The sequence below is a fragment of the Pithys albifrons genome, chromosome 12 (assembly GCF_047495875.1).
Source record: "Pithys albifrons albifrons isolate INPA30051 chromosome 12, PitAlb_v1, whole genome shotgun sequence".
In the NCBI taxonomy this organism is placed as follows: Eukaryota; Metazoa; Chordata; class Aves; order Passeriformes; family Thamnophilidae; genus Pithys; species Pithys albifrons.
The window spans coordinates 22084987-22104247 of NC_092469.1; the positions used below are offsets into that span (position 1 = coordinate 22084987).

General features: G+C 45.4%; 2 protein-coding genes across 6 annotated transcripts in view; both read left to right on the forward strand.

The window, feature by feature from the left end:
* The window catches only part of AP1G1 (adaptor related protein complex 1 subunit gamma 1), a 37542-nt gene extending 33512 nt beyond the window's left edge, over positions 1–4030 (forward strand). For both annotated transcript variants that reach the window (XM_071567934.1, XM_071567933.1), the window contains exons 22-23: positions 540–638; positions 2783–4030. In XM_071567934.1, the coding sequence (XP_071424035.1) occupies positions 540–638; positions 2783–2884 (201 nt within the window). In that variant the 3' untranslated portion in view covers positions 2885–4030. The remainder of the gene's footprint in view (positions 1–539; positions 639–2782) is intronic.
* A 3802-nt stretch (positions 4031–7832) lies between these two features.
* Positions 7833–19261, forward strand: part of PHLPP2 (PH domain and leucine rich repeat protein phosphatase 2) — a 34919-nt gene continuing 23490 nt past the window's right edge. For 3 of the 4 annotated variants that reach the window (XR_011698914.1, XM_071567928.1, XM_071567929.1), the window contains exons 1-3: positions 7833–8005; positions 8191–8432; positions 14404–14537. Coding sequence is in view for 3 of the 4 variants with exons in the window: in XM_071567928.1 (XP_071424029.1) it covers positions 7886–8005; positions 8191–8432; positions 14404–14537 (496 nt within the window). In the remaining variant the exon portion in view is untranslated. Of the gene's footprint in view, positions 8006–8190; positions 8433–14403; positions 14538–19261 lie in introns of those variants that run through there. The other variant, XM_071567930.1, reaches the window with a different exon arrangement.

Below are 19261 nucleotides of genomic sequence, written 5' to 3' on the forward strand. Positions count from 1 at the left end.
TAGTGGCAGTCCTCATTTAAACGAGTGAATTCAGCCCTCGCACTCGGCTGCAGCACAAAATACGGGAAACAGATATTGTCTGGTGTATAGTGGAGCAGACTACTGAAGTGAGATGTGACTGGAATGCTCTCCAAATTTCAGAAAGTACATTCACTTCTGAGAGTTTCACTTCTAGGAATTAGTATTCCCCTACCTTGGTTTTGGGCTGGTTTCATACCTGCCATAGGAAGGCATTAGGGGTTACAGGCGTGCTGACTGTTCTCTGCATGCAACACTTAAAACATCCGTGCTGATCTTGGTCCACTGCAGTAAGCCCTCACCTCTCAGTGCTTGTGCTACCTGGATCCTACTTGCACAGAAAGCAGGTGGGCCAGCAAATATGTTTGCTTAGGGAACAACAAGATAGAGAATGGAAGAACTGATTATTGAGGGCCAGGAACTGAACTTTTAATTTTCCATGCTTTCTCCCAGTACAAACAAGTCACTGTATTTTCTTACTTGATTAAGCATCAAATTGTTTTCTCTTTGCCTTTCTTCAGACATTCCAGCTGCAGCTCCTGTCTCCCAGTAGCAGTGTCATCCCTGCATTTAACTCGGGGACCATCACACAGGTCATTAAAGTCCTGAATCCACAAAAGGTGAGTGATTCCAAGAATTATTAAAGATAGTGTCTTGAAATTGTTCGTTTAGTGGCAGTCAGTTAGGGATGCATCAGTGATGAGACATAGGGAGTGATGGCAGTGAATGATGTGCTTTTCCTGACAGTCATTTTGATTAGGGTTAGGAGAAGGTTATGAAAAACAAAGACTGGGAAAAAAAGGAGGTTTTGGACACTGGTTGGGTCTTCTATTTGGTTATACTGCTAAAGCAGATTCACAGCTTTGCTATCTTGAATTCATTCACATTTTACATAAGAGTGGTTATGTTTTCAGGTGGCCTTTCCAGAGGAGCTAAACCTGGTGTTTATATGGGTTGTAAAAGTGCTGTCTGGAAGGCAAGCATCTTGCCCTGTGAAGATATTCAACATTTGTTCATTCTGTCTGCAGCAACATTGCTTGATGTGTTGGTACAGAAAAAAGTAGCTTGATTCATATTCTTAACAAAACAGTTTTTCTTAACTGGTGTAATTTGGTTTTGATGTGATGAGTGTAATTTTAAACAGTTGATTGAAAGAATCTTTAGGTGTGATGTAATCATAATCCCATTTGTTTTATAGCCTTCAGAGACAGGCTTCAAGATTGGAATATATAAGAGACTTGAGGGGAGGGAGGAATGTGGCCCACATAGCCTCCTTAAGAGGCTTTACAAGTACTCAGATGTCATCAGAAAGAAAAATAAAAATTGAGATTGCTTGTTTCTTCCTTTGAGGGACAGCCTTAAGATCTTAAATGACTTGTAAGAACTTAAAGCATCTGAAGTTTTTCATTGGTTAACACTTAGATGCTGGTCTAGATGTAAAGCATTGCTGCTAGACTGCTATGCAAGTGAGAAAAAAGCCCACAAATGTCAGCCCAGGATTCCAGTGGATGGCAGCGCGCGGTGTCTGTGGGTTTTCCGTGCGTCCCCTCTTATTGCCCTGGGGGCTGCTCGCTTCTGTTTATATTAAGTCACTAGACTGATTATTGATTATTCTCTGCCTTATATACATCTGGTAAGAGTTTCTCTGTGGTGCTGTAGAGCACCTTTCAAAGATCACCTTGAAAGTTATTTTCTGAACTTTGAAGGATTTAGGATTTTTCCTGAAATGTGCCAGAAGTCACAATACACCCCCCTCAAATGGGACCCACAAGGTGAAATGCAGCTGGGTAGTGGCTTGCTTCCTTGTTGGAACACCACAGCTCCCAGCAACACTTCAGAGGACAGAGGTGCAGAATAGTGTCATCATGCTGGATTTGAAACTGATGGCAGGGTTTCCAAAACAACACCAAATAAACAAAAAACCTGACACTGATGTTGATCTACTAGTGATAAAGTATAGCTTCTTTATCCTGAACCTGGTTGGAGCAGTCCTTGTCCTCCTTTCCTCCCTCTGCTATCCCTTTTGTGTATTTGTCTGTAGATGGAGAAGAGAGACAGAAATTGTCGACTTCTTGCTTTTACTTTTAGGGCTTTTTGAGAGTGAGGAGAATAGGGAAGTTGACTGGAGCATGCTGTGTTTTAGTTGTTTTGAAGTGCCACATAGTATCTGGACGACAGCCACCTGACAGTGTAAAGCAGCTTCTGAGCTATTCCATCATTTACTCCCAGCAGAAGACAATGTTCTTAGAGACTCTCTTTCCAGTTTTTCCTTCACAGTGCTGCTGAGCTGTGCAGAACTTGAGGTTTCCAGGTTGCTGCGTGAAGTGGACAGCCAGTTTGGGAAATGTGATCTTTCCCTACAAGCCCAAGTGCAGAGCAGTGGAGTACAGATCTGCCTCCTGCTTTCTTCTGTTAACTGGAATTTTAAGGCAGCTATTTCTGTATTTAAGGACTTCAGTGCTTGCAAGAACAGGGCCAATGCAGAGAGATGTGGGTAGAAGCTGTGCTGTTGCTTTTCTAAGAGCTTGTACCTGATCTGAGAACTACAGAGACCAATCAATGTTGTACTAGGTTGAGTATTTATCTGCAGTGTCAGTTCACCCTGCACGTCCTTCCAGCAAGCTCTTGTAGTCAGGAATGGTCTGTGTTGAGTATTTCTTGGGTGAGGGAGGGGAAATGGATGTTGTGGGAGTTGCTGACCTTTAATGAAGATCTGAATTTGTTTTGTATGTGTGTTTGTTTGTTTCCCCCTTTTCTCTTCTAGCAACAACTACGTATGCGGATCAAGTTGACATATAATCACAAGGGCTCAGCAATGCAGGACCTAGCAGAAGTCAACAACTTCCCCCCTCAGTCCTGGCAGTGAGGCTCTGCCACCATTCTTATTCTCATCCCACCCAATCAAAAGAACTCTGGGAAGAAGGTTGTGATCCTTGGCAATCCCCCAAACTGCACCATGGGCATGGGGAACAGATGAGACCTGCTGATGAGGAGGAATTTTCCTGAAGTGATTGCTGACTTTGAAGCATATCTGTTAAGACTAATCTCTCCTCCGCTGATGAGGCTGGTGGCTTGTGGAGTCTACTGTGCACTCCCTCACACATGCATTCACAGCCAGAAGCAACATTCCCTTCTCCCCTTTTCCTGCCTTCCCTCAGCCCCCCCAAAAGAAATGCAGCCTGGTTGGAAGAGAAGTCTGGAATTTCTAGCAGGGAAACTTTGTTCTCTGCAACAAGTGAGCAGTTGCCCCTTCTTTCTGCTGTCTTTTTTTCCGTGGGGTGAGCAAGGTGTGTTGTCATTCATTTCTAGCTGGATTCCTTCAGGCACTTTCATCTGGGACTCAGATGGGGACTTGGGGAATGCCAGGCTGCCCTGCCTCTTTCTTCTTGTATCCCGTAGGTCTGAGGGGCTGGAGGCTTCTTATGACCTACTCAGTGCATTACTGTGTACACCCACCTCCTAGTTATGTGATGGCATACCAAGAGCAAGTGAGGCCTTGGGAGTTCATATGCAAACCTGGGACAGTGCAGGAAAAGAGGTGCTGGTAAGAGTTGGTAAAATTGCTTTGGTGCTGTACTTGGAAATGAAGACCTTACACTTGAATTTTTTCTTTCTTTCTATTAGAAGCTACAGCCACGCAGATTCAGCAAGTCTTCTGTAGCTTCCCCAGAAAGCGTAGTGAGATACGAGAGACGTAGGGATCCAAGGAACAGCTGGTGTCCTACCACAGACGGTTTCAAAGTCTTTCAGCCTGTTAGTTCTGGTTTATGGGTAGAAAAGACAAATTTAATTTTGTAGATCAGTCTTTGGGCAAGGGGCTCCGCTCCTGCTGGGAGACCATCAGAGACTATGCTGCAAAGTTGCTCTTCATGGTTATTCCAGACCTTCTCCCCAATTTAATTTCCAGAGCCTGTTGTAGACCCCCTGGGTTCCATTTGAGTTACTTCTGACTGGGATATTTGTGTTGTATCTGTAATATTGGCACTGAAATAAAGACCATGCGGTTTAAAGAGACCTTTTCCCATTTTGTTACTTAATTATCCTTGTAGTTTGCTCCTTGCTTCCCTTTCAGACTAATGTGCCAGTTAAGGTTCAGACTGAAAGTAACTTTACTGTGTTTTGAACAAAAGTCAGTTGTTTGAGTATTTGGATCCAAAGAGGTGAAGTCCAGTGCCTCTCTGAGCTCAGAGAGAGCTGTGTTCAGGATGTTCCTGTGGAACTGCTGGGAGGTGCTGCAGTTCTGGGTGGTCTCTCAGTGGCCACGTGTAGGACATAAAGCACAGCATGACAAACTGTTCAGGTGTTCACTGCTCTTCAGGGAGCAAGAGCAGAGGATAGATCTTAGATCTTCATCTCTGAGTGTGCTGGTAAGCTGAAGGTAGAGCATGTCTGCTTCAGTTCTGTTCTAGGGTATTCCAGACAGTGATCATTGAGTGTTCTCATGACAAGCTTAGACACAGCTTTTTCTGTCTGCAGAAGTGCTAACACAGGGCTCTAGTCCTTGCTAAAAGTATTGCAAGAGTGGTGCACAGTATCCTTAGGAAAAATTAAGGAAAAGGCTATTCTGCCCTTGAATTTGCAACAGGAGACCACTAAAGGTTGTTCAGTGTGCTTTGGTTTTAACTGCATTAAGTAATGTAAGGTAGGACTGACTGTCACTGACATAAGTGCCAGTCATGTGTTAGTGGTGTAAGTTTATCTTCTCTTGGAGACCATTTTTGTTACCTTATTGATTAAACAGGTTTAGGCCTTTGAATTAGCAAAGAGCTTTGTTCTACTGGAACTGGCATCAGCATGGGGTTATAAAGTCTAGAAGAACAATGTATGATTTTCTTAAGAGTAACTTTTTGGGTTGTGGTAGGATCATGCCTTGGCTATCAGCGGTGAGATAGATCCTGTGCTTCTAGCCAGAAGCATCATGAAACAGGCAGTCTTGCAGGAAATGGCTGAATGAAGGTGCATTTCTGGTGCTGAGCATTTAGCTTTGCTGCTTTCACTGCAGTTGTGGGTATTTACCACCCCACTAGCTCAAACTCAGTGTTGAAGACTGAGCATGTTACACTCATACTTCGGTGAGCTCTGAGGGTGTCCCAGACGGAAAGCTGATGGAAAGTCTTTGCCTTGGCTCCTGAACTCCTCGTGAGCTCTCCTACTCTCTTCACAGAATTCTGCACAGTCACTCATGCTGAAAGCCAGAATACCTCACTCTCCGTTCGGTTTTGCTGGGAAAGAGCACTGGTGTGGGAGATTAGATGGGAAGGAAGAAGGAAATAGCGTCTCACCTGGCCAGTTTGTTGCAGCAGGGTTGGCAACAGTGTATCTTGTCCCTCTTGTCGTGCTTGTTTTCTGTCCCTAGAGCAGCTGGATTTTGCTGTTGATCTCTGGTAAGCTTGTAGGATGAATTCCATTTGTGTTCTTGGCTCCTTCACCCTTGCACTGTATCCGTGCTTGGGGAAATGGCCACTTCATCACGTGGAGGCTGGAGGAGGCGGCGCATGTCCCTGAAATGTGTGTTGCCTGAAGCCATCCCTGGCCTTTGAAGAACTCGTTTGTAGCAGGAAAAAATTCCAGCTGTCCCTGGAGCTCGATGCCCTCCTCGCTGAGGGGTGGGTGCTGATGTTTCACCAGAAGGAAGGCCAGGCTTCCCACCTTCCTGTACCTCCAGCCCCAGATAACGTTGCTTGCTCCTTTACCCCTGTGTGCACCTCAAACTCTGTGCTGCTGCTGGGGTGTCCCTCTGGAGAGTCCTTGCACATCTGAGGCAATCCCAGGCTGAGTCCTCTTCCCACCAGCTGAATGCAACAATTCTGACAAGACTTGGTCAACATTTTCCTTGCTTCGGTGTTAGGGGACTATAAAGGCAGCAAGATACAGACTTCACTGGTAATCTTACTAATCTGCATGGGAGACTTCAGAGCTGGGAGATACTGAATGTCTGTTTTTTTCAAGTGAATGTCTTTCAAGTCAAAACATGACAGAAATAATTGTGGCCATAATGGGCCTGAAGGAGGAGGAGATATAGGAAGTCCTAAAATCGACTTTGTCCAGGTTTTGGTGGGACTAAATATGGCCTTGAACAATCCATTGAAGCAATAGCAGTGAGGGGACTGCCACCTTTACAGTACCTTGGATCTCTAACTTGGAAGATGCCGAAACAGCTGGGAAAGGTGCCAGCACCTTCCTTGAGGCTGGTCCCAGCTGTGAGCCGTGGCAGCAACAACACTGGTGCACTTTTATGTGTTCATTTTCTACTTGAAGGCTGTGAGGGAAGGAGCTGCTGGACTGCTTCCCTCTGAACTTTCACTCTATTCCTGTATATTTCTTTTTCTTTCCTGATGCTGTAATTTAAATTTTACATAGAGCCCCATCCCACCTTTTTGACAGTGCAGAGAAAAAAATAAGCAAACAAAAAACCCCACAAAAATACAAACCCCCAACCAACCCAACCAAACTTAAAGTAAAAACATGCTATTTGAGTAGGGAGCCTGGTGGCATTCAAAATTCTGGAGACCTATTTTTGAGATGTAAAAAATTTAAATAAGTGCTGAGTCATAGGTGAGTGAGGAGCTTAACGGATGTAAACATTTACATGGGATGCATTAGACTTCTGCTGTGTGTATTGTCTTTTGGTTGAAACAAATTATGAAGTGACTAATAAAACGAGTCAATATTCAATGATTTAAAACTGTGCCTTGTTGCTTTTTGCAGTACAGTGGGATATGATGTTTCGTTGCTTGATGTTTGGCCAGAGGTAGTTCAGATGATGCAAAAAAAAAAAGGGCAGAATTTGAAAAACTTTATGGGACATTTTGGAGAGCAAAATGAATGAACACTTTGGCAGTTCAGAATACCACCCGGAGAGAGAGAGTGTGTCAGTTAAATACTATCAGCTGTGCTTGTCCAGGTGCTAGAAAGGTGTGCTGGGATCTGAACACGAGGAATGTTTTTTCCCCAGTATTTGCAGGGTGCTGTGAGAGTTGGTCGTGATTCCATTGTTGCTTAAAAAGCCTCTTTCATACTCCATGTGCCTCTGTGTCAGAGCAGCATCTGTGCCTGCGGGGAGGTTCTGCCTTGTGTCATCTCGTCACAGTCACATTTCATTTACATACCTTTTCACATCTTTTCTAACACGTAATTGCACTGTGGAAGAGGGTGGGAGGCCTTTTTTTAATATGCTTGATCCTGTTGGGGCATAAGCAGTAGCTGCCCTAAAGTATTAATCAGTCTTGCAAACTGCACCGTGATGATGATGTCGTTAGTAGATAATTCTATCGTTAGTAGCAGCCTCTGTTTCAGAGTGCAGAGCTTGCCCGGTGGGGCCTGCAGGGCAGCAGCGGGAAGGTAAGGTACTGCTCGGCTGCTGCGCCGCGTTCCTGCGGCCGGGAGGTGAGCGGAGCTGGGGCAGGGCCGGTGACGGACGGGAGGGGTGAGCGGAGCTGGGGCAGGGCCGGTGACGGACGGGAGGGGTGAGCGGAGCTGGGGCAGGGCCGGTGACGGACGGGAGGGGTGAGCGGAGCTGGGGCAGGGCCGGTGACGGACGGGAGGGGTGAGCGGAGCTGGGGCAGGGCCGGTGACGGACGGGAGGGGTGAGCGGAGCTGGGGCAGGGCCGGTGACGGACGGGAGGGGTGAGCGGAGCTGGGGCAGGGCCGGTGACGGACGGGAGGGGTGAGCGGAGCTGGGGCAGGGCCGGTGCGTTTGCAGCGCCCGGGCCGCTCTGCCCTTCCGCGCTCCCGCCCCGCGGCGCGCACGGCGCTCGGGACACGTGGCCGCGCCGCGCGCTCCCGCGCCGGGGGCGGGACCTGAGCCGGGGCCGCGCGCGCTTCCGGGGTGGGGCCGCCGCCAGCGCCGGGTGGGAGCGCGGCCGCGATGGGGGAGGCCGGGCCGGGGCCCAGGGAGGCTCCGGGACCCGAGGAGGACGAAACGGCGGCGTCGGGCGGCGCCCGGGAAGGCCGCGCCGGGCCCCGCGGTGCCATCCGGGTGCTGAAGGTGAGGAGGGGGCCGGGGCCTCGGGCGGGGCGCTGGGGTCGCTTCGCGCCGCGACCTTGGCGGGGTCGGGCCGGGCCGGGCCGGGCGCTGTCCGTGCCCCGCGCGGCCTGTGCGGAGGGGCTGGGTCGGAGCGGGGCCGCTGCCGGAGGCGATGCTGAAGCTCTCGGGTCTTGGCTGCCTTGCAGAGGAACGCGAAGCGCCCCGGGAGCAGGAGCTGCCTGAGCAGGAGCCGCGTTGGGTCCCGTGAGAGGACCTGGTTGAAAGGGGACGTCGGACGAGGCTGCGTGTATGTTTATGGAAGAGACTCTGCAGCTGTGGCCTCTTCGGACTTGCGCCTGGTCCTGTGCACAGTGGACACCCCAGCGTCGGAGATCTGTGATGAAGGGAGGAAAAACCTCTTTTTGCAGCTTCATGGAGATCTGGTCAGGTGAGGGCTGCGAAGGATAACCCTGACTGAGAAACGTTTTGTAAGAGTTTGTAGGGCTCCGTTTGCCATGTACCTGTGCCTGTTGACAGGGCAGGTAGAGAACAGGTAGAGGTGGCAGCCTTGAGTCGTGCAGTTCATACAAATGAAGAAGTATTGTACCTTTTACACAGCTCTTAGTTAAGTGTTTTAACTGGGAGTGTTTGCCTGGTGCTCCAGCTAGAAATATGTCCTCATGTTCTAGGTAGAGATTTCTGTTCATATATTCCTTTGGTATGTTCTGTGTTAAGGGCGTTTTAGTGTCCAGACAACCCGAGCTATTTAAGAGGCTGTAAACAGTTGTTCTGAGTCAGCAAAACGTGTCAGGTACTTTCACAATTATGTCATGTAATATTTACATGTTAGTCATTTTTTTGCTAAGAAGAGTTGTCAGGTAAACAATTAAAGGCAGACAGAAAGTGTAGCAAGGGTTATATAAAGAAGGCATAAGCATCAGATTGTATGTTTTATGCCTGAAGTTGATTTAAGCTCAGAATAGACATCTCAGAGTTTAATGGGCATGACCTTTATGCTGTGGGTGTGTTATGGACTCCCAGTTTACAAGCTGCCATTAATTTTGTTAGGATGTAGACTTTGCACTAATTCTTCTTGACTTAAGATTCAGTTGTAAAAGTGCCACTCCTCAAGAGCAAATAATTTTTGTGGTCTCCTTATGTGAGGGCTATTTAAATGCATTTGCCTTGTCCAGTCCGGGTGTTACTGGAACCAGAAGTGGGTTAGTTAGAAACACTGTAGGAGGAGAGCTGGACACCTGAGGACAGCCATTGAGGCAGCTGAAAACCTCTATTTGTTGCTTGAAGAATTTGTAAGGAAGTTGGCTTGTTTGGGACCCTAAGAATGATCAGATTTTCCAGCATTTAAAGTAAGAGCAGACCCATCACTGCAGGTCATGAAGAAGCTTAAGTAAAGGTTGTGGATGTGTTCAGAGAGGCAGGTTTTGACTTTTTCAGCTTTTGAAATGGCTTTTGTGTTTGAATTCATTTCAGCCTCTCTATGTTTTTACATGCTACTTAGCTGTGTCTGTCTTTGATTTGGGGCAGGCTTTGCACTGGATTAGCAAATTGGATCTGTTGCTGTTGTGTTGCAAGGGAGTACTGAGCTGTAAATTACTGCTTCCCACTCTGTTTGCCACTTGGTGTCTCTATAAATTGGTTAAGACTTGTCTTAAATTTTGTGAAGAGTTCTTGGTTACGGTGTGTCTGTTCCTTGTAATCCTTAGAATGTGTTTGCCACAGAAATCCTTGAATTGCTGTTCTGGGGAGGGAAATGGGATTTACCACAGTTGCTTCAGTAACACTTGCGTTAGGAACAGGAAGGAGGCCTGAGTGGTACCTGCATGCACATCCACGGGAAGGTGGCGGAATCCCCGTGCCCTGTTGAGATAATTCCTTCCTTGGACAAAGTTTGCTGATTACTTTAATAATGTGTCCACAAATACTTATTGCTCTGTAAAGTATCTGATCGTATCTTACTATAAATACGTGTGTCTCCCAAAAAGCTTCTGAATTCTTTGCCCTTTCAGTATCAGCATGTGACTTTCTTTCTGAAGCTGAGTGTTGCAAAGGTCAGTTTGGCATCTGACTTGCAAGACTGAAAGCTGGATGGAAGAATAGGGAAATCTTTCTTGTGTCTTCACTCTGATATTCAGCAGTGTCCTTGTGATCATCTTGTGTTTCCACTTCAATTTTGTGAATTCAAGTCAGTTTCTGTCAATTTTTTCTTCTCCACAATGCACCTCGAGGATCTTTAGCTTTCTCCTAGATAGAATCTTTCCTTATGTTTGCATCCCTTCATATCCAGAAAACATACCTTCCTGGAGAGGGAAGGGATAAACCAGAATAGCACAGATAACTTCTTTGGTCTGGATACCCCTCACAACAAAAATTTAAACTGCAAAGATTTGAAAACTTGCCTGTTGCTTATGGAGAGCTACATTTGCAATAGGAGTTGTGAAACTCTTGCTACTTCTTGTTGGCTTTTCTGCCTGATAAGCCTTTACATCTGTGCTCAGCAGAGCACTCTGAGCAGTGGAGGTGTCCAGTCCCTGATGTGTGATAGTGCTGTGGGTGTCACGGGCTGTCTGTGCTGCTGTGCCAGCATTTGGAGGTGACTGCACTGGGCACAGGATGAGCGTGAGCAGTTCGAAGGTGATCTCATGCCAGTTTGGGTTTCACACTACGTTGCTTTCTCTGGAAAGGAGAGAATATTTTTCTACCTCACTTTACTGTTACTTCTAGAGCCTGTCAGCCTCAATCATGTTAGTGAACAAAACCAGTACAGAAACTGCCATTCTGTCTGGTTTTTCCTGCCCAGTATTTTGCTAGTGAAACACGTGGTTTGTGATGAGAACCTGGACAGGTAATCCATTCCACAAGGTCTCCAGAATGTCTCCAGAAGCATTCAGTGAACTGCTCCCTTTCCTGCTGTGGGCATGGTACATAGGCAGTGAGCTGCTTTGTTCATGGCTTTATTTCTAGAACCCTGTGTATGTTGTTAGCCAGACAGCTGAGCTGGTCTCGGGTCCAGCACTCAGCCGGTGCCAGCGGGGATCAGACACCCTTCGTGCTGTGTCTTCACAGCTGAAACACCCAACCCCAGGCCCTACTTCCTCTGTGGAGTGGCCAGTCATTGCTTCCTGACACTTTTTGGGTATAGATTTTTTTCTGAACTCAAAACTCTTGCCTGGTAGTGAGCTTTGAAGAACTTGTGTTTTACAGAGAGCTTCCAGAATTCAGAAGACTTAACTTTCTGGCAAGGCTTTTATCCTGCAGCTTGTGGCCAGCAAGCCCAGTTGGTGCAGTAGTACAGGCTGGTCTTTTGGTTGGTTTTCAGATAGAAATGAGTGCTATTGCATTTGTAGGGGATCAGTCCTGAATAGATCTTGCTACCAATGTTTCCTTTGTACATGGCTTTCATAGAAAAGAAATAAAACCAAGGGCATTGTGTTTGATGTTTTCATAGAACACATCAGTTTGATTTATGTGGACAAGAAAGAAAATTAAAGGATTTTCAAATTAGCATTTTGGAACTTTGCAGCATTAATTCTAGCTGAAGTGTAAGATGAGAAGAATAAAAATTAGAAAAAAGCAGATCTCATCTCCAGAAGGGACAAGTATGATGGGATAGAGTATCCAGCTTTTTCAGGAGGGTAAGCCACAGTACCTCAAGCGAGCACTGAGCAACCTGTACAACTGTGACTTAATTTGTGTTTTATTAAAAGCACTTATCCCTCTACTGTATTGCTGTTCTTGCTGACTTCTGATATGCAGATCTCAGTGTGTACTCACAGAACTTAACATTCAGCAACCAAATAGTAAAGTTTGGGGGTTTGGTTTTTCCCCTGAGAAGTCGATGCAGATTACTTGAAGTGTTCTTTTTGCGAGTGACATTTGTCGTTCCTGAGCCATGGGTCACGTGCTGGAAAAGCTGTTTCAGGAAAGCAATAGGAATAGGAATCTATGCCCAATGAAAACTTGGGCGAGGTATTTGGAGATCCCTCCTATTCTTGGATTCTCTGCTGAAGGGTATAGAATACATTGAGTGGACTGCATTGGAAGTCAGCACTGTTCGGTGCAATCTGTTATTTATTCCAATTTCTTGGCTGTTACAGGAGGCAGAGATACAGGTTTGCCATTTCCAAGATTACCTCAGAAAGCTCTTTTTTGGAAGTTTGGTATTGTGTTCACTGCTATCTGTTTCTGTAGCAAAAAAAGTAAATTATAAATGTCAGTTACAGATTTGTAGAAGCCTTTGGCTCTGAGCTTGTAAATTTTGACAGATGGTTCTGAAGAAGGCTGAGAGCCTGAAATCTCAGCAAAGAAAGAAGAATTGATGGCATTACACTCTCTTGAACCAATCTCTTGTCCTGTGTCCATCTCACAAAACAAGGAGAGAAACAGCACTTATTAATTTAGCTTTTCATGCTGATTATTCAAGAACTTCATCTTAGCTGACATCAGCTTATCAGTGAATAGAAATAGAAGCTCCAAGAGACAATTTCTGAAGTGAGAAGAAAGGGGTTATTTCAAATACAGCCTTATGGCTAGTAAGTGATGTATTTCTGTGGAAAAACAAAAGAGGTGAGCCAAAGTTGCCCTAAGCAGGCTTAGCAAGCACTGAGCAGTAAGAACTGGTTTTCTGGGTCAGCTGCATATCAACCACATTGTCTTTTCAGGCTAGAAACTTTATTTTGCACCAGAACTTTGAGAGTCATCCAGAGGTCCTGTGTGTGAAGTGAAAGAGTTGCAATGTATCTGCTTGAAATACCTGAGGTTGTGATTTTACCTCTTCTTGAGATGTATCCTGGTGACTACAAAGGGAGCCTGGGCACATGTAAATGGTGCAGGTTGTAAGAAATCGGTTCTGCCTTAATGAGATGACATTTGTAAAGCTGTCAGTAACAGTGTAAATACTCTGATATAATCACTCAAAAGAATCAGAAATGTTGTTTTTCTTGAAAAGATGTTAGAAGAAGCAGAAAGTTTTGGTACATACAGCAACAAAATATTTCACGTTAAGACTTGCAGTATAAACGATGTGTGCAAGTCAACAAAATTTAGTGGAAAACAAGTCCTACCGAACAAACAGGATCTTGATGCTTTGAAATTTCAAGCTTGCTTGCCAAAGGCATTAATCATTTATTGCAAAGAGATGTTGGACGAGTCTCTGAGCAAGCTGGTCTAGTTGCAGATGACCCTGTCCATGGTGGGAAGTGGGAGTAGATGACTTAAATGTCTTTTCCAGCCCAAAGTGTCCTGTGGTTCTGTGTTCTGATGTCCTGGGGAGAAAAGCAATGCACAAACTAGTAAAACTCATTGGCTGATACCTTACAAACTGGAAACTGTTACTCAGTGTAAGCATCCTGTTTTGGATGTGCAGTTAGGAATGTTTGAATGAAGAAATGTAAACTTGCACTGTTCAGTTGTTCTGTTAATAACCTGTGGTTAAAAAAAGGTCATGCTCGGGAGGGCGTGGTTGGAGGGAGGGATGGGTGCTGAGAGGTCAGTGCTGCAGGTAAATGGTTTAGCATAACAGTATTCCCTGGAAAGCGCTGCCTTCCAGTAGCACTGCATTTATTGATGAAAAATACAAGTGTACTAAATTCTGCAGAGGAGAGGAAGGATGCTGTAACTTACCAAAACTGTGGTTCAGGAGGACGCGTGGATTGAAGGGATATGGTTCCTGCCAAACAGCCAGGAGCAGGTTTGATCGAGGATTATGAACACTGTTGAGCAGAACCAATAGATCTGTGCAGTGTGTGGGTACAGGGACCAGTCATACCGGTTGTGCTGATTTAAAGGTAAACTGGCAGGAGAAGTGAACCCAACTCAAAAAGAGATTACAAGTCAGAGTTACAATTTCATAAAAAAGATTGCAATAAATACAATTATACAGAGAAAAACCTGGTTTTAACCCACAAAACCCAGATGTATAACCCAGCACCCTGGGGCACGAACAGAATGGTGTTCTCATTGGCCCCTGTGCTGAGCCCCCCGTGGTCCCCCTGAGTACAAAGTAAAAGGAAAGGAGAACCTGTTGAGAAGGATGATGGTCACAGTCTGTTGAGGTCCTGGTCTTCCTCTGGATCCAATGAGTGGTCCCAGAAGTCCCCAAACCCCAAGATTATATAAACCCAGGTTCAGGTGGGAATGCCCAGTACCTTCCCCAGGGCGGGGAGTTCCACAATGGGTGATTTAACTGTGAGTCATGGGGTATTTTTTGTAACCTTTGATGGCCCATTAGCAGACCCCTCGGGCAGGATGTGAAGGTGCTGATGCCCCGAGGGTGCATGCTTAGAAGACCTCTTCAGAGGAGCACAGCAACCAGAGTGTCAGTATTCCTCACATTTCAGCTGCATTGAGACTTGTTTAATGTTTCTCTTGTTCTCAAACCATTTTCTTGTATGTTTTAACAGGAGGCTGGAGCCCACAGAAAAACCCCTTCAGATTGTGTATGACTACTTGGCTGGGTTGGGTTTTGATGATCCTCTCAGAATGCAGGAAGAGGCAGCAAATTCTGATCTCAGCTGTATGATTCGCTTTTACAGTGGTAAGAAACTGTGTGTGTGCACACTGTCACTGTTCCTGTAGCTGTAACTGTGAGCTGGAACTCAGCTGAAGCCAGTCATCAGCCTTTATAGAGGGCTGCATCAAGCACCCAAAGAACCAGGAAGCATTTCTTAAAGTAAAACACTTTCAAGATTAATAGAGTAAACTCACAGTTCTGTAGTTCTCTTGGTCCTATGACTTGAGGTGAAGATAGGTCTATGGGATTGCTCTGTTGTCTCGAGTTTCTAGTATTGCAGCTGATGGTTTGGAGCTCCCAGTGGGATCAGAAACATATTGCAGTTCTGCCTAGATGTGCCTGGTGATTGTATTTATAAAAAATGTGTGGATATGGGTGAGGAAGGTCCTGGTCAAATACCTCCACAGCCTGTAACTAGAGAGTGTAGGTGCCAGCTGGTTAGTAATAGTGCACGTTGCCATCAGACACTCAAAGCATTGGATTGCAGAAGTGAAACTTGGGAGTAGAAAATGGAATTGAGTAGTTTCAATCAGCATAGGAGGCTGGTCCTTGTTAGAAAGAGGCTGTAAGGGAAGAAGTATAAGAGTTGAAGAGTATTCAGAAGACCTGTTTTCAGAAAGTAGAAGCAAGTGCTGACAAAGTGATTCTCAGAGTTAACGGAGGAATTAGAAGGAAAGCTATGGAGTAGTATATGATAATTTTGCAAAGCCTGCAGCTGAGAACATAAGAGAGGAAGTATGGATTTTACCCAGAGAAACAGTACGTAGAATTATGGTGTCACAGAATGGGTTGGGTTGGAAGGGGCCATAAAATCACCCAGTTCACCCCCTTCCATGGGCAGGGACACCTCCCACCAGCCCAGGTTGCTTCAAGCCCTGTCAGGCCTTGGACACTCCCAGGGATGGGGCAGCCACAGCTTCTCTGGGCAACCTGTGCCAGGGCCTGCCCACCCTCATTGTAAAACATTTATTCCTTATATCCTATCTAAATCTGCCCTCTTTCAGGTTAAAACTATTGCCCCTTGTTCAGTCACTACAGGCCTTGGTAAAAAGTCTTTTTGTGCCTTTCTTATAAGCTGTCTTTATATATGGAAAAGCTGCAAGAAGATCTTCCCAGAGCCTTCTTCAGACTGAACAACTCCAGCTCTCTCAGCCTGTCTCCTTAAGAGAGGTGCTTCAGCCCCCTGACTGTTTCCGTGGCCTCCCCTGGACCTGCTCTAGGACACAAGTGTCATGGTTTTGGAGAAGTTAGGGAAGTGGAGGACTGGTGCAGCTGCTTAGTAATTCTTGGAACAGTGCTGCTGTGGCAGTCAGTAGGATACCACTTTTGGTCCCATAATACTGGTCTCTTAAAAGTCTGGGGCTAGTCTTTCAGCTTGGTGAAATCAAAGCAATTTTCTTCTGTAGATGCTTACAGTTTCTCACTAATAAAGGACATCTATGTCAAACTTCATGTCCCTGAAACAAAACTACTGTTGTAAATAAACAACTAAATGTTTCAGCTACTTTCAGCCAGGTATGAACATCAAGACAATGCTTTAGATTTGGCAAGCTGAAGATCTGCTGTCTAACTGAGAAACAGTATAATAGCTTTAATTGCTAGTTAATTTTTTGCTCCTAATAAATGTTTGCAGTATGGTTTGTGTCTGGAAGTGGGGCATGTATAACCAACAGTGAGAATATTTTTCCAGCCCATCTAGTGAGTTTTTTTGTCATTGTCTGACATATGTGTTGGCTACTCAGTTCCTCTGTCTGACTTTGGGGGGAAGGGAGGAGTGGAATATGAATCCCTGCAGCTTCCTGCTGCTTCTGGGTATCAGGACACTTGCAGGACATTTCAAGAGAGCAGTGGCATGTCAGCAGCAACTTCAAAAAGAAGTATCCTTTCCTAGGTAGAACAGAGTACCAGTTGCCAGCATCTGTCTTGGGGATTATTTAGGATAAAATGAAATACAAATTTTAGATGAGGAAATTCTTAACACTTGAAACTTATTCCTCTGTCAGGTCAGGCTTATTCCTATTCTTTAAAGTGTTCAATTAAGTGACTATTTGGAAAATATTCCTGGGCAGTAAGATAGTGTAAACAGTGGACAGAATCTTAAAAAGCATCTGGGAGACATTAAAAAGTCCTTGGCTTGAGATAGGCACGGCTGGGCAACAGTGCAGCAGGACCCATCAGTGAACAAGGCATATTGCTTTCAGTTTCTGGTCCTTATGTGGGGCCTCTTCAGCACATGGCACCTCCTCCTGTGGTGACATTCAGAAATCTTTGCTTTCTGGCTAGTCTATGATCACTTCCAAGATTCCTGGATGACTGAAGTTCCGTGTTTGAGCTTGTTGTATGATCTGTGTGACCCACTTACTCCATGAAGCATCAGTTGCATAGAGGAGACTCTCCCTTTGAACATCCAGCCCAGCACCCCAGCAAGGTTCCAGGAACAGCTGGGCTTCAGTGCCAGTCACTTCCAAAGCAACTCAAAACCCTGTCATGTGCTGACAGTATCTCTTTTTCAGTTAGAGTATAGTGGGCTTCAAATTCTCTGTATCCTTGACTCCAGAATCTAAAGGGTTGAGCTTGAGAGCACCTGGTGCTTTGTGCAAGAGGCTCCAGATTGGGCTGTTCTTCCCAGCTGTACTAAACAGTACATGTTTTCCATCTTCTTCTGTCTGGACTGGCCCAAAGCCTACTGCATGAACAATCTCCTGCTTGATGTGTTCAAAGGCTTGTTGCATAGGGCTCCACTTGAAATCGTTCTTCCAGGTCACTTGATGAAGAGGTCTGACAATCAGACTGTAATCTGGAATATGCATTCTCCAAAATCCCACAATGCCTAAAAAAGGTTGTGTCTCTTGCTTAGTTGGTGGAGCCATTGCTATTATCTTGTTAATCACATCCACTGCAATCTGATAACATCCATCTTGCCATTTTATTCCTAAAAAGCTGGATCTCCTGTGCAGGTCACCCGACCTTTGTTTTATGGCAAAACCAACTTTCAGAAGGATTTGGACTATTCTATTCCATTTCAAAAACCTCTTCTGCTGTGTTGCCCCACGTGAGATCAGCCATGTATTGCTGATATCATTGCATGTATTCTGGAGCTTCCCTCTGTTCCAGTGCAGTCTGGATCAGGCCATGGCAGATGGTGGGGCTGCATTTCCATGCCTAGGACAGTTGATCCCAGGTGTACTGGACATTCCTCCAAGTGAAAGTGAACTGTACTCTGCTGTCAAAGAGATGGAGAAGAATGCATTAGCAGTATCAACTGCGACACCACTGGTCTGCCTTTACTCCCCTGCCTGTTGGAGTTCCAGCATGTCCATTACAGCAGCACTCAGCGGCAGCAGGACTCCAGTCAGGTCTGAGTAGCCACAGAGCTTGTCACAGGATGAGAGTAGCTGCAAATCATTGCTTCACCCTAAATGGGACTTGAACCACATTCATGATTCTTAGCCATAGGACCATACTGGTTTCAACATCCCAAGGATATTCAGAATTCCCAAATGATCTTGTAATTAGCCACGAGGAGAAAAGGAGGATGTGCTCTAGGCAGAGTCTCCAAGGGGAAAAGGCAAACAGTGTCATTATGGGTATTTTCCACTATATGGCACCAGAGCACAGAGTTGAGGGCTGTGCTGAGCACATAGACCAGATTACAAGGTACAGCATGATAACCTTAACCCAGCCCTTATGGCAGGTAAGGTGTTGCATAATGCAACCCTGAGAACAAGTGCAACAAAACAGAGCAAATAAATCAACATTGTGACTAGCCACTATTAAGCCAATACAATAAATGCTTATAGCAATTCTGTTTTAACATGCTTTGGTCAGATCTGTTTGTCTCTGCCCTTTGTGCCCCAGGTGTGGCACAAAAAAGACCTGTTGGGGTTTAACACCAGTTGCTCACCCACACACTGCTTCCCCCATGGAATGGAAGGGTAATTGGAAAAAGGTAAAACCTGTGGGCTGAGAACAGTTTAATAATTGAAATGAAGTAAAATAATAACAGTAATTGTAATGAGAAAGAAAATAACAGAGAAGAATAAAACACAAGTGATGCACAATACAGTTTCTCATCACATGCTGACCAGTGCCCCTTCCTGAGCCCACTTCTCCCAGTTTCTACACTGGGCATGATGTGGAATATCCCTTTTTCAAGTTTGGAACAGCTGTCCCAGCCATGCTTCTTTCCATCTTCTTGTGCACCTGCTGCAGTGAATGGGACACTGAAAAGTCCTTGACTTGGGGTGAGCACTGCTGAGCAACAACCAAAACAGCAGAGTGTTATATCAACACTATTCTCCCACAGAATCCACAACACAGCCCTGCGTTGTCTGCTAGGAAGAAAATTAATTGTATCCCAGGCAAAACCACAGCAGTCATCTTCAGGGAAAGAACTTCCTTCTACAGCTGATTTTCCAGGCCTTCCCAGAAAGCCCAGCAGAAGGCACTTATTTGATGGTTTCTGTGACTTTAGCTGACTGAATGAGAGTTTGAAATTGCTTTCCTGTTGCATCTGAATGAAGGATACTTGGCAAGCATGTAGGTTTGCTAAGTCTGTTACTTGTAGTTTAAAAACACACTTCATGGCAACCATTCTAACATTGTTTGGGAGGCACACAGTGGTGCTGCTCAGCTGTTCCTGCACTGACTGAGGAAGTTGCTTGTCCTGTTGGTGAGACTTTTTTTTTAAAGTGCAACTTGTCTACTTGTTCTTAACAATAACTGGTTTTGCATGTTAAATCTGTATT